This window comes from Mustela nivalis, assembly GCF_964662115.1.
Source record: "Mustela nivalis genome assembly, chromosome: 12".
NCBI classification, from domain to species: domain Eukaryota; kingdom Metazoa; phylum Chordata; class Mammalia; order Carnivora; family Mustelidae; genus Mustela; species Mustela nivalis.
This window is the reverse complement of record NC_139031.1, coordinates 7,731,306-7,743,889: the sequence shown is the minus strand read 5'-3', so window position 1 is coordinate 7,743,889 and position 12,584 is coordinate 7,731,306. Positions and strand designations below refer to the sequence as shown.

Genomic DNA, 12,584 nt, shown 5'->3' with positions numbered 1-12,584 from the left:
CCAGTCCTCTATAATTTCAAATATCACATTGATGGCTTCACCTATAAAGACTTTCTAAATGCGGATTTTTATTTTTTTTGAAGCTTAATATTGTAGAGCTCTCTGGTGTGAGCTATAACTCCATGAACTATCTACTTCAAACGGGTACTTTACAGGAGTCACTGATGATGATAGTGATAGAGGCTTGTTGGAAGCTAAATGAAGAAAGGAATACGGTATATAATTAGCACACTATTGAACTTCTGCAGACTTCTAGGCACTATGCTAAGAATTTGAGATTTACCAGTAAAAAAGTTATTTAAAAAAAAAATTCTCCAACATGGTGGAGTTTGTAGTTTCTGAGGAAGGTGATGGGGGAGAGAGACAGCAGAAAATAATCATCACAAACAAGGCAATGATACACTGTGTTGGGAGGCAGTATGTGCTACAGGACAAGGGATGGGGAAGGTTAAGGGGCCCTGTGGATGGTAGGTTTGAATAAAGCAGGCAGGGCGGGTCTCAGTGAGATTCCAGTCAAGACTCAAGAGAAGTGAAGGAGTTAGTTCCGAGACCTGGGGGAGGCACCGTGAAGACCCAGGAGGCAGCCGGGTCCCCTGACAGGGCTGCTTGTCACAGCCCAGCAATAGGTAGAGACCCGTGTGGGGGAGTTATTATTTGAAGTGATCTTTTTTAACCTAGTGTGTGCAGTATGTTCAAGGTACTTTTCAACGAACAGGAGGTGTTATCTTTAAAAGTGCACAGGAATGGTCAGTCACCGATCCTGGAGGACATTTACTTAGCCCCAGGTTGGAACTGGGACCCGAATCTCCTCCGTTCAGTTACAAGCAACAAGAAGGGAAGTGTCGCATTTCCTTGCCATGTGGAGCAGAAGGCTCCTAGTTGCCACAGAGACGGACTCCTGACTGTCAGACACACACGCACTGCATCTCTACCCGGTGTGACAGGGAAGGGGAGGGAAGATTAGCTTGTCTAAGTATTGACATAAATGCAGTCAATACTCCAGCCGAATCGCAAAAGAATTTTAACATCCCTACAAAGGAACAAGAACATTAACAAATATCCTTCTTCCCCGAAAATAGCTAATGCCTTCTCAGGAAAAAGACACAAACAAGCTCCAGACTGTTCTTCGGGTGGGCGAGAAGGATCCGCCGTTATTTATACAAGTTCGCAGCGCTCGATTTGTCATCCGTCTTCGGGCTGGAATCGTGAGCATGAAAATAATCAACACTTTCCACCACCTGCAGAACATCATCTGTACTTTCTGCCGCTCGCTTCCTTGGTGCTTCCTGCAGAGGCCCCATCTGCTTTGCATACCTTATTTCTCGACACGTGGTTTGAGCTGCTCATGCAGCCCGAGCGGCACACAGAGCCCACGTGATGAATTGTTCACGCCTCCACGGCCCGCCATTGTGCCGTGGCTTCGGGGGTCCTGGTTGCTGGGCTCCGCACAAGCTTGTCCCGCTCACGTGGTGTCTGTTGGGGGAGGAAAATGGGACAGCAAGTTCCTAATCATTTAAATTATGTCAGTAGGATTATACTGATGGAGGAAGGCTTCTAAACAAAATAATGATCTGTGAAAGTTCTGGTCTTCCAACTTGGAAGACTGATGAGATGTCCAGAAAGATCCTTCTTCCTTCGGATATGCGTTCCTATGAGGCTGCAAAGTTTAAGTTTTGCAAAAGAAATTCTTATTAATGCTGTCACAGTTCGTTGGAGATCCTTGCTCGCGTCTTGCTCGTAGTTAATGCTCAATCTCTGATTGATGGAACCAGGATAATAGCCATTGAGACTTCTATGACCACAGAAAGCCACAGATACCGTTACTGGAATGCAGTTTGGGAGGAGAGATTTAAGGAGGTATACAACTGAATCCACTACTTTTATCCATCCTAAGATTTACATGCAATACGGAAAATCTTGGGTGATGCATATAGTTCGCTCCCCATTGTATTACTCTAGGAGTGAGAAACCCAAAGTCATTCCTGAAGAGTAGCTATAATAGGCAGTAGAGCTTTCAAGGAAATTGGATGGAAAGCAGTTGTTCGCTGTGCCCCTCTTAGATGCTTTATATGCCAATTTAAATTTAGATAATCAATAATTATTCTTTTTTAAAAGATTATTTCAGAGCTATATGAATACAGGTGAGGGAAAAAAGCTCTCAGATTAACAGATTGGTCCTCAGCCAGTACAGTGATATGGTTTGAAAATCAGAAACACTTAGATGCATTTGCAGATGTGTGGGACACACACCCTTTTTCCCCACCGGATTCAGCTCAGATTGGACTTTTATTGAAATACGCTCTATAAGGTGAACTTCAGAGTATATTGGGATAACATGGAACAGAGCCAGAATGGCCATATATACATGATAAAGAAACTGGTTTCGTCCTGGGAGGAGTTATTCTTTGCCTTTTTTCACTGGTCATTTCCTGAATTTATCAGTTCCTGGTCAGAACCCCAGCCTTACAAAGAACTGAGTTCTCATGAAGTGAATTACTTGAGAATTACAGATAGGATAAGGACTCAGGGTCACTGGTAGAGGCCACAGAGGGACCTTTCTGATGTGCTCATGTAGCACAGCTAAGCCAGGTAATCTTGAAGACCCTGTTTATTGCCACGCAGAAGGATCCGTTTCCACAGTACACTCCATATGTGTCCCAGCATTTGAAAAATACAATTAAATCATCTGTATTGAAAACATTGTACAGTGTGACAGTTTTTAAATATGGGATGCGTGATGAGACAGATGCTGAACTCCCAGTAATCACAGAAAGCACTTGATAGCGCACTAATCCAAAGAATATTTGAAATACACTAGTTTATCAGTTCTTCGTGAAGATGGAACTATGGCCGAAATTTAGAATTTGTCGTACCTAGTAGTTTCTATTTGCATTATACACATATCTGGTAACACAGATTAAATTAGCACATTACCAATATGGGAATAAGATTCTTAATTTTTCACTAGCAAAGGAAATACTAGCATTAAGGAAATATGCTAGCATGTTTCTAATGCTACTGATCCTAATGCTAAATGATACTAGCAAAGGAACATTTTTATAGTATAACTTTTCTAGATGGCGGATATCTGCAGAATTGTTAATATCCAGTAGTCACTTAAGATTTAATGGCTCATATGCAACATGCAAGCATTAAAAAATAATTTGCAAGATGCATCAATAGCAACTGCCTTATGCCACTAAAATAGAGTTTACGTATTACCTTTTATAATGCCACAATCCTGTAAAAAGTTTTAAATATTTATATACATATATATGGGGGGGTGTGTGTATTCTTTCTTTAAGCTTTCTTGAGTTATAGCTTTATTGAAATAAAGAATAGTGGGTAGAGAATAAGTTCAAGCGTGCTACATTAACTTGTTTCAGACCTTCCAATGTCAAGGGCTTCCCATCTCATACATAACCATCCCTGTTCGTCCTCAGACTGTAATTTCTACTATTCTCTCCTTCCTCACACACTGGCCTCCTTGTGGACCTAAACAATACCAGAATATTCCAAAATTAGAATGTTTTCATTTGCACTTTCTCTGTCTGGAATACTTTTCCCCGGACATTCATGTGGCTTGATGGACAGCGACTTTATTCATTTAAAACAACACTTGGTGAGTGAAGACTGTTATAGTTTACTCTCTGTTTAAAAACGTAATCAGACTACTAACCAAAAAAATAATGTAATCAGACAAAGAAAGACAAATACCATGTGATTTCACTTGTGTGACATCACTCCTGTGGAATCTAAAAAACAAACAAAACAGAAACCGATTCATAGATTCAAGAAACAAACTCGTTTACTGGATGGGGAGTGCTTGGATGATGGGCAAGATCGTTGAAGGGAATGAAGAGCTACAAATTTCCAGCTATAAAGTAAATAAATCATGGGGTGGTAATGTACAGCATGGGGGATATAGTCAATAATATTATAATGAGTACAGTGACAGATGGTAACTGACTTGTCATGGGGATCATTTCACAATGTATAAAAATATCAAATCACTATGATGCATACCTGAAACTAATAGGATATCGCATATCAATTATGCTTCAATTAAAAAAATAATTCAGTCTACACCCAACCTCTTCTTCCATTCCCTGTAGTAATTATTCTCACCATTATCAGTGGCTAACTATATATTTTAATTTTTTACTTATTATCTGTTTATCCCCCCATTATAATACAAGAGTGTAAATGGCAAAATTTGAGAATTTTTTTTTTCTCTGTGGCTTCCCTAGTACCTAAATCCCTATCTTTCATGTAGTGGATACTCAGCAGTGTTTGTCAAATGAGGAAATGGGCTATAAAATGAATATAAAGAAGATGGTGCCCTAAAGATGGATACTGAAAGATGTGTGCTAAAATGCATGGGTCTGGGGTTCGGGGCCAGGCAGTCACTAGGACGGAAATGTTAGAGACTCATCAGTTTTAACAAATTGGTTTAATACTTTTTTAAGTCATTGACAGAGACCTTTATAGGTGACCATTTTATTTTACTTGCTTAATTAATGTTTGCCCTTATGCGCATTATTTTGTGTAAATGAAAAAGGGGTCTGTGATACTTTTAAAAGGGGCCAGAGTAGAATGCTATTTCATTATGAGTTAAAGAATGGAAGTTATGGAACATTGGAATATTGCTACAGGACACGGATGAGGTCCTGAAGAGGATTTGTTTTTGGTTTTGTTTTTAAAAAATGTAAGTACAGGACACCTGAGTGGTTCAATCGGTTAAACATCTGCCTTGGGCTCAGGTCATGATCCCAGCATCCTGGGACGGAGTCCCACATAGGGCTCCTTGCTCAGCAGGGAGCCTGCCTTTCCTTCTCCCTCTGCTTGCCCCTCCCCCTGCTGGCTCAGTTTTTCTCTCTCTGACAAATAAATACATAAAAACCTTTTTAAAAAATTAAAATTTAAGGGTGCCTGGGTGACTCAGTTGGTTGGGCGACTGCCTTTGGCTCAGGTCATGATCCTGGAGTCCCGGGATCGAGTCCCGCATCGGGCTCCCAGCTCCACGGGGAGGGAGTCTGCTTCTCCCTCTGACCTTCTTCCCTCTCATGCTCTCTCTCACCGTCTCTCTTTCTCAAATAAATAAATAAAATCTTTTAAAAAATTGAAATTTAAAAAGGTACATAGTGATGAGTTCTCAAATGTTTTGGCAGAGGCTGAGTTTAACAGAGAAGAGATGAAGCTCACCTTATTTAATTAATGGATCTTGCCTTAGGGAAAAGTAACGTGAAGGTCCGGTGTAAATGACAACCTGGGTGTTGTCAGATGTCACGTCCGAAAGAGAGAGAATTACTAAAACCCATGGTAGTTGCTTTGCTGTCTCCAAGGAGCTGAGGAAGACCGTCTGATCAGGCCAAAGGTGAAAGTGGAAAATCATGATCTCACGGAAAATGTGTTACTTACTACAAGGGCACCGTGTTGAACTTGCTCTAGCTGGTTAAGAAGGGCAGGGTGAGAAGGATGCTGAGGGGCAGGCGTGCTCAACACAGGAAAGGAAACTCGAGTCTGGAGCCAAGTGGCTTGTCCAGGCTCTCGGGAAGGGAAGGTCATGGCCGAGCCTGAACTTGAACCAGCATGATTCAGGATGTTCCGAGATCGCGTTATTTGTATTCTGTTGGTGTTTTCTTAATTCAAACTAATAAATCGCGATTTGTATTCTGTTGATGTTTTCTTAATTCAAACTAATAAATCGCGAAGGTCTGTTACATGCTGGTTACTGTTCTAAGCACCGCGCCTCCAGCATTGAAAACAGTCCCTGCCTTCTCCCCCTCTAACCCGGGGAGCGGGACAGAAGTGAAGATGGAACTATGGCAGAAATTTAGAAAACAAGCAGTCAGAGAGAGGTGAGTACTGTGGAGGAGACAGAAATCAGCTGCGGTGGGAGGGGCAGGCAGGGGGGAAGGGGCCTTGGGGCAGCTAGCCAGAGGGGGAGGGGCGGGCCTGCAGATCTCCCAGCCAGAGTGAGAGCCAAGGCTCCAAGGAGGGGCTGCCTGAGGGGTCTGAGGAAGGCAGGGGTCCATATGGCCGGAGGGGGAGGAGGAGCGAGGGGGAGGTGAGGAGGGCAGGAGGGGCTGGATCACGAAGGGCCTGCAGCTGGTTCAACAACTAGATTTTCACTCGGAACAAGGCCCTGTGCCCCGAGAGGGCTTGGAGCACAGTGTCCGAATTCGGCTTATGTTTGCAGAGGCTCAGCTTGGCTGTGTGCAGAGGGTAGGTGTGAGAGCGCAGCGGGCCATGCCGTGGGTAGTTGCAAAGTTTTGTGGGATGGGTGCAGGAGGAGGCAGGGGCTTTGACCAGAGCAGGGAGTCGGGGTGGAGGGTGAGGGTCAGGGGTGCTCAGATTCTGCACGGAGAGGGTAGAGCAGACAGGATTCACAGATGGGTTGGATGAGGAGTGTAGAAGAAACGGGGGGACGTCGTGGGGACCCCATGGCTTTGTCCGGAGCAGCTGGAAGAGTAGAGCTGTCCTTTCCTAAAAGAAGGAAAACTGCTTGAGAGGCAAGTTCAGAAAGTCTCCTTGAATCTGCAGCGCTCTCTCGTGCTCTCTGTTCCCTTGTAATTTGTAATCCATTTGTTGAAAAACTAGATTGTATAATTAGTAGAATTTCACACGGCACGGATTCTGCTGACCTTTCCTTAGGTCAGCAGACCTAATGACCTTAGGGTCATTTAGCATAGTCCCCTCCCCCCAAATATGCACTATGTTCAGTGCATGTTTCCTCGAAGCTGGCCGTCGGGGCATTAAGCTTGGTGAAATCCACGTTTGATTTTGTGCACACTGCTTCCCAGGCCGTGTTGTAGCCTCCCGCTGCAAGGCTCATGTGCTCCGGTTTGACTCCTGGTTATATTAGCAGCTGTGGAGAGCCATTGCTTGGAGCCTCCTTGTTAGAAGTTACAAAATGATGGTCCTCTAATCCCATCACGTAGTCCTCATTTATGAGTTGAAATATTTCCGTAGAGAGAACGTTAGCTACGTGACGGCTCCTACAGGTAAGGCAGCCAAATGCTGGTTTCTTCATCCTTATTTCCTGATACCCAAAATAACGAGTTAGTTCCTTGGCATGTTCCAAGATTGAACCTTTCTTTGTATTTTAATGAACTGCTGGAATTAAACATCCCTGATGTATTTTATTCCATCGCAGGAGAATCTTAAGGATGTTAAAATCATCCTTCTTCATTCCTGGGGCTTTTCGAACTGCCCTCTGTTGCCAATAGCTTATTTGTTTCTGTGCGACATTATGTTCCAGGCTTATTTCGTGCCTTTCAAGCCCTGAAATCAGTCACTTCACCCGACAGCCCAGTTTCTCTTAATGAAAAATCATATTGAGTGATGACAGTATGATGCTACAGGTTGTCCTTGTTTGGGGCCTTTTCCAGTGGACGGAGCTAGGACATAGGTCTACATTTTTTCAAAAAGAAAAATTATGGGTTCCTAGTGATGTTTCTAATTCAAATTCAGGAGTATGTAGGGTTATAATTTAACCTCATCAATCTTATATTCGCTTTTTCCTTTTCACACATTGAAATTTTCAGGGTCCAAAGGATCAGGGTAATTACTCATTTGTATTGTTGCCCACGTAGAGAGCATTTCAGTAACAGAGAAGGCAGGGTCCGATTTTATCTGAAAGGTCACGGTGAAAGGGACATTTGTGGACAAGAGGAGGGTGCGTATTCTGATCAGAGCAAACAGCATACACAGAGATTCGGAGGCTGGAGAGGGCACAGTCCATTTCAGGAAGCAGATGCTGTTGCACCGGAGTGATGGGTTAGGGGGAATCAGGAAGGGAGTCCGAACATGGTGAACCTTGCTTTCAGGGCTGCAGCCAGAGACACAAGCTGTTCCCTGTGCTTAGGAGGTATCTTGCATTTAGTATTTTTGTTTGTTTTTTTAAAGATTTATTTATTTATTTTAAAGAGAAGGGGGGAGGGAGAGAGAGAATCCTGAAGCTGACCACCTCCCCAACCCCCACCCCCCCACACCCCCCCTGTACGGAACCCGATGCTGGGCTCGATCTCACCACTCTGAGATCATGGCTGGAGCTGAAATCAAGAGTCAGCCACCTAACCTACAGACGGAGCCACCCAGGCAGCCCTTGCATTTGTTCTTAATAAAAAGTCTTTCTTTCTGCTTTGTCTATAAAGGAGAACGTGCAGGACAGAGCCTAAAGGATGGAGATCCGTTACTCTGTTCTACTACCCCAGTTCAGGGGAAGTGCGGCTCCATTATCTCCTTCCACTCAAAGAAGTGCATGCATACTAATGACCCTTTCCTGGTATTTTTCTTTGCACAGAGGACAAAGTGTGGACCATAGTGTCTCACGACTTGCAGATGCAGACCACAGTGGTGGGCTACAGCCCAGAGAAGTACTCGGTGACACAGCTCGTGTACAGCGCCTCCATGGACCAGATCAGCGCCGTCACCAGCAGCGCCGAGCACTGCGAGCAGTACGTCTCCTATTTCTGCAAGATGTCGAGGTTGTTGAACACCCCAGGTAGGCTGAGAATGGAGTGTTACTTTTAATTACGATCTCAGCTGGTGCTCGGAATTGCCGAAACAGTCCAACAGGTGCGACTTATTATCCTATAGTCCAGTCTCCAAAGTGCAGGCAGCTGTGAAAAAAAGCAAACCATCACTTGGTTTTTCTGGGGAATAAAACTAAGAAAGTACAATTTTCAAAAGAAAATTCCATTGTTTTCAGCTTACAGATTTTTCTAGTTTTCGGTGCACGTATGTGTGTCTGAGTGTTTCTGATGCTTAATTATCCGTTGTTGCTTTGGGCGAACGCGTATCAGAGCCTCTTGTGAACTTTCAAGTCATACCTTCTGAGTTCAGCTGTCTTTAACGTAAAGCTAAAAGCATTCTAAAGGCTGCCGCCAGTAAATAACATGCAGAGTGGCGATAAAATTTAGAGCTCTTTGTTGTCTATAGTCATTTAACAGTATCTACTTGTCTCAAGTTTGCCCTAATTTTTTTTTTCATGATGGCTTCTTTTTTGCGATGCCTTAGAGGGGTGTGTGTGTGTGTGTGTGTGCGTTTGGGGTGTAGAAAATAAAGAGTTTCCAAAGGATACACTAGAAGTATTTTTTCCAAGAGATCCATATGCTTTGGGTTTCTTGGCAGCAGATTCAAGATGTTGACAGAAAATGAAATCCCTCAGTCTCTAGTCTAACAGAGCATGTAGAAATAAAGCATGTGCTCCGAGTCAGAAAAACAAATGCGCACACTTTTCAGCCTTGCCGCTCTCCAGGTGTGACTTTGGTGGTGTTAATGGGACTCTTAAGCCCCAAGAGCCAGTGTCTTCTTCATTCAAATAGGGATCATAATGCCTACTGCAAAGTGAGTGAGCATTTCATAGGGTCATGTACTAAATGCTTACTGTAGGGTTTGATGCCCATAAGGATTTCACTAATAGCAAGGAGTGTATTGATTATTTTTAATATTGGGCACCTTGAGAAGTGACATTATGCTATTCACAGACCAAGGGTCTATTTGCTGCCCCTAAATCAGTGTTGGATTGGAGGCGATGCTGGTGTGGAATATTTACGAAGAAGAGTTATATAAAACATTGTCTATGATATTTTAAAGATTTGAGTGTTCTTTTAATGTGCAAAGCCTTGTGCTGAAATGATAGATGAGTGTGACCTATGGACTCTAAGAAAGTAAAATCTGTAAATTGTGGACATGATTGGTTCAGACAATTAGTGCTTCTGCTCTTTGAGGAAGGAGGTGATCATGGCTGGGGTGCTGAGGTGGTGCTAAGAGGCAGAAAGACGATTTGAGGATGTTGAAAGAGGGTCAGTGAAAGTCTGGAGATAGGGCTTTTTAGAAGGTAATTAAGGTTAAATGTGTTCATAAAGCTGGTGAGATAGGTAGCCTTAGAAAAAGACAAAAAGTGAGAGGCGCCTGGGTGGTTCAGTGGGTTAAAGCCTCTGCCTTTGGCTCGGGTCGTGATCTCAGGGTCCTGGGATCGAGTCCCGCATTGGGCTCCCTGCTCGGTGGGGAGCCTGCTTCCTCCTCTCTCTCTCTCTCTGCCTGCTTGTGATCTCTCTCTGTCAAATAAATACATTAAAAAAAAAAAAAAGACAAAAAGTGAGCTGTTTGTCTCTCTCCCATGAGGACCCAGTGAGAAGGCAACCACGTGCAAGCCAGGATGAGAGCCCTCACCAGAAACCAAGATGGCTGGCAACGTGATCTTGGACTTCCAGCCTCCAAAATCATGACACAAATGTGTGTTGCATAAGCCTCCCCCCCCCAAGCTGGTACGTTGCCCTAGCAGCCTGAATGAATTAATAACATGAGTTCCCAGGCAATGACTTTGAAAACCACTGCCGTGGGCCATGGGCAGCTTTCCAAGCCCTACAACCCAGCTGTTCTCCCCTGCACTTGCACTCATCATCATTGCATTTTGACTGGATCCTGTTTTCCATGCCAGGAAAAGTCAGCGAAGGATAATGGAGAATACACCGGGTGTATTGTACACACCGGGCACTGGGTGCAATTAACAACTTCCATTGACTAGTCGGCACCAAGTTCCAAGAGTGAATGCTTGTTACTGAGGTGTGTTCCAAAGATCTCCGTCGATTAGTCTTCAGTCATGGGGGTGTGGATGAGGGTGAGGGCAAACTGCTGACAAGAAAAATAACTTGGGGGACGCCTGGGTGGCTCAGTTGGTTAGCTCAGGTCATGATCCCAGCGTCCTGGGATTGAGTCCCACATCAGGCTCCTTGCTCAGCAGGGAGCCTGCTTCTCTCTCTGTCTCTTCCTGCCACTCTGTCTGCATGTGCTTGCTCTCTCTCTCTCTCTCTCTGACAAATAAATAAAAATAAAAAAAGAAAGAAAAATAACTTGGTACCATCAACTTTATTTTCTTCCATTCTTCTCATAGACTCCAAGTCAACTCTTGCTTTTTGAATTTTGCTGTGGTGGTTACAAAACACAATGTGACTTCTAAACAAGTTCAATTTACAGTTTGGGCACGAGGAGAATTAGGTTGGAGGGAAGCAGAGGAGTTTGCCTCTCGCGCCCCTGGTCTTGCTCTTCATTCCTTCGCTCTTCCATCTTGGGTGCCCTCCGCGTCCTCCCCGCAGCCAGCAAGAGGCCTCACACCCTTCCGACGCTCTTTTTCAAAACCAGAGGGTTTCTAAAAGATCAGGAAAAATAGGATAGATTTTTTAAACAGGATTTCAGTTACATTTTCTACTAATAAGCTAAACATACTTCTTGTCAATCTCCAGACGCCTTTTCAGGGAGAATAAATACTAAATTAGAATCATGAGTTAATTGCTAATCTGCACAATAGCAGATTATTTTCTTGTGATTCCAGACGTTGTGCTTCCAGGCCTTTGTAGATGATTATTGCACTTAATAGATGGTACTTTGAAAATAAGTATATCATATGCCGCTTGCCTGTATGTACATGTATATGTATATAATTTTCATTCACAGAAGATTAGTGCTTAATAAATGTTTGCTGATTAGAATAAAATGAAAGTACATAATTTTAAATATTCATCCTACCTGAGGCAGTTGTTTTAAACAAGTGTGTGCATCCCAGTGTTTAGGTTTGTCAGAATGCTGATTCCAGGGCCATACTCCTAGAAGTCTCATTTGATAGAACTTGGTTGGGGCCAGGAATGTTTGCTTTTAAAAAGCCATTCGTGGGTAGGTCTGTGATCCAAGCACTAAGAAACACCATCTTTTTTTTTTTTTTTTAAGACTTTATTTATTTATTTATTTGACACAGAGAGATCAGAAGTAGGCAGAGAGGCAGGCAAAGAGAGAGGGGGAAACAGGCTCCCTGATGAGCAGAGAGCCTGATGCGGGGCTTGATCCCTGGACTCTTAAATCATGACCTGAGCTGAAGGCAGAGGCTTAACCCACTGAGCCACCCAGGCGCCCCATAAAACACCATCTTTAATTTGCAGTGTGAAGGTCTCTCCTGTTAGGCTTTAAGATTTCAGTTCTCCATGTTGAAGAAGATTAAAGGGAATATTAGAATTTGGCCAATTAAAAGAAAATGGCATATATGATTACCTGCCCCTTCAGCTAACCTACACTGGCATTGTAGTATTTATTAATCCTTTTCATAGACCAGTCTCTAAATGTTATATGGTGTATTTTAGCCTTCTAAAGTCATCCTTCAGACTGAGTCATCCTTCATACTCCCAATTTGTTTCCCAGATGAGCTACTGTGTAGAACAGCTGAAGCAAGGAAAAGGAGTAGTTGATGTAGCAAGGGTTTCTGTCTGATCATGTTCTGAGTATGTCCAAATAAGAAAGAACACAATTTAATAAAAATCTTTAATTTGCTGCTTTAAGGAGCTAATGTTTGCTGTAATTTTTTTTTTCTCCCTCCTTCCTGGTAACATTCAATTTTAAATATCCATTTACTCGTTCTTAACTAAGACTGAATTATATTGGAACTTCTGTAGTAGTACTTGTGACATCTGTTTGAATACAAAGTATATTCATTATAGTCATGGCAATTAAAATGAATATCAAATGAGTTTGTAATAGCTATGCACTTAAAATGTTATTCTTTATTTTAAGAGCCTTACCCTCAAGAG

General features: G+C 43.1%; 1 protein-coding gene across 1 annotated transcript in view; it reads left to right on the top strand.

Moving 5' to 3' along the window:
- Positions 1–12,584, top strand: part of CNTNAP2 (contactin associated protein 2) — a 1,362,616-nt gene that overhangs the window by 707,481 nt on the left and 642,551 nt on the right. The window contains exon 12 of the mRNA XM_082693594.1: positions 8,309–8,509. Within this exon, the coding sequence (XP_082549720.1) occupies positions 8,309–8,509 (201 nt within the window). The remainder of the gene's footprint in view (positions 1–8,308; positions 8,510–12,584) is intronic.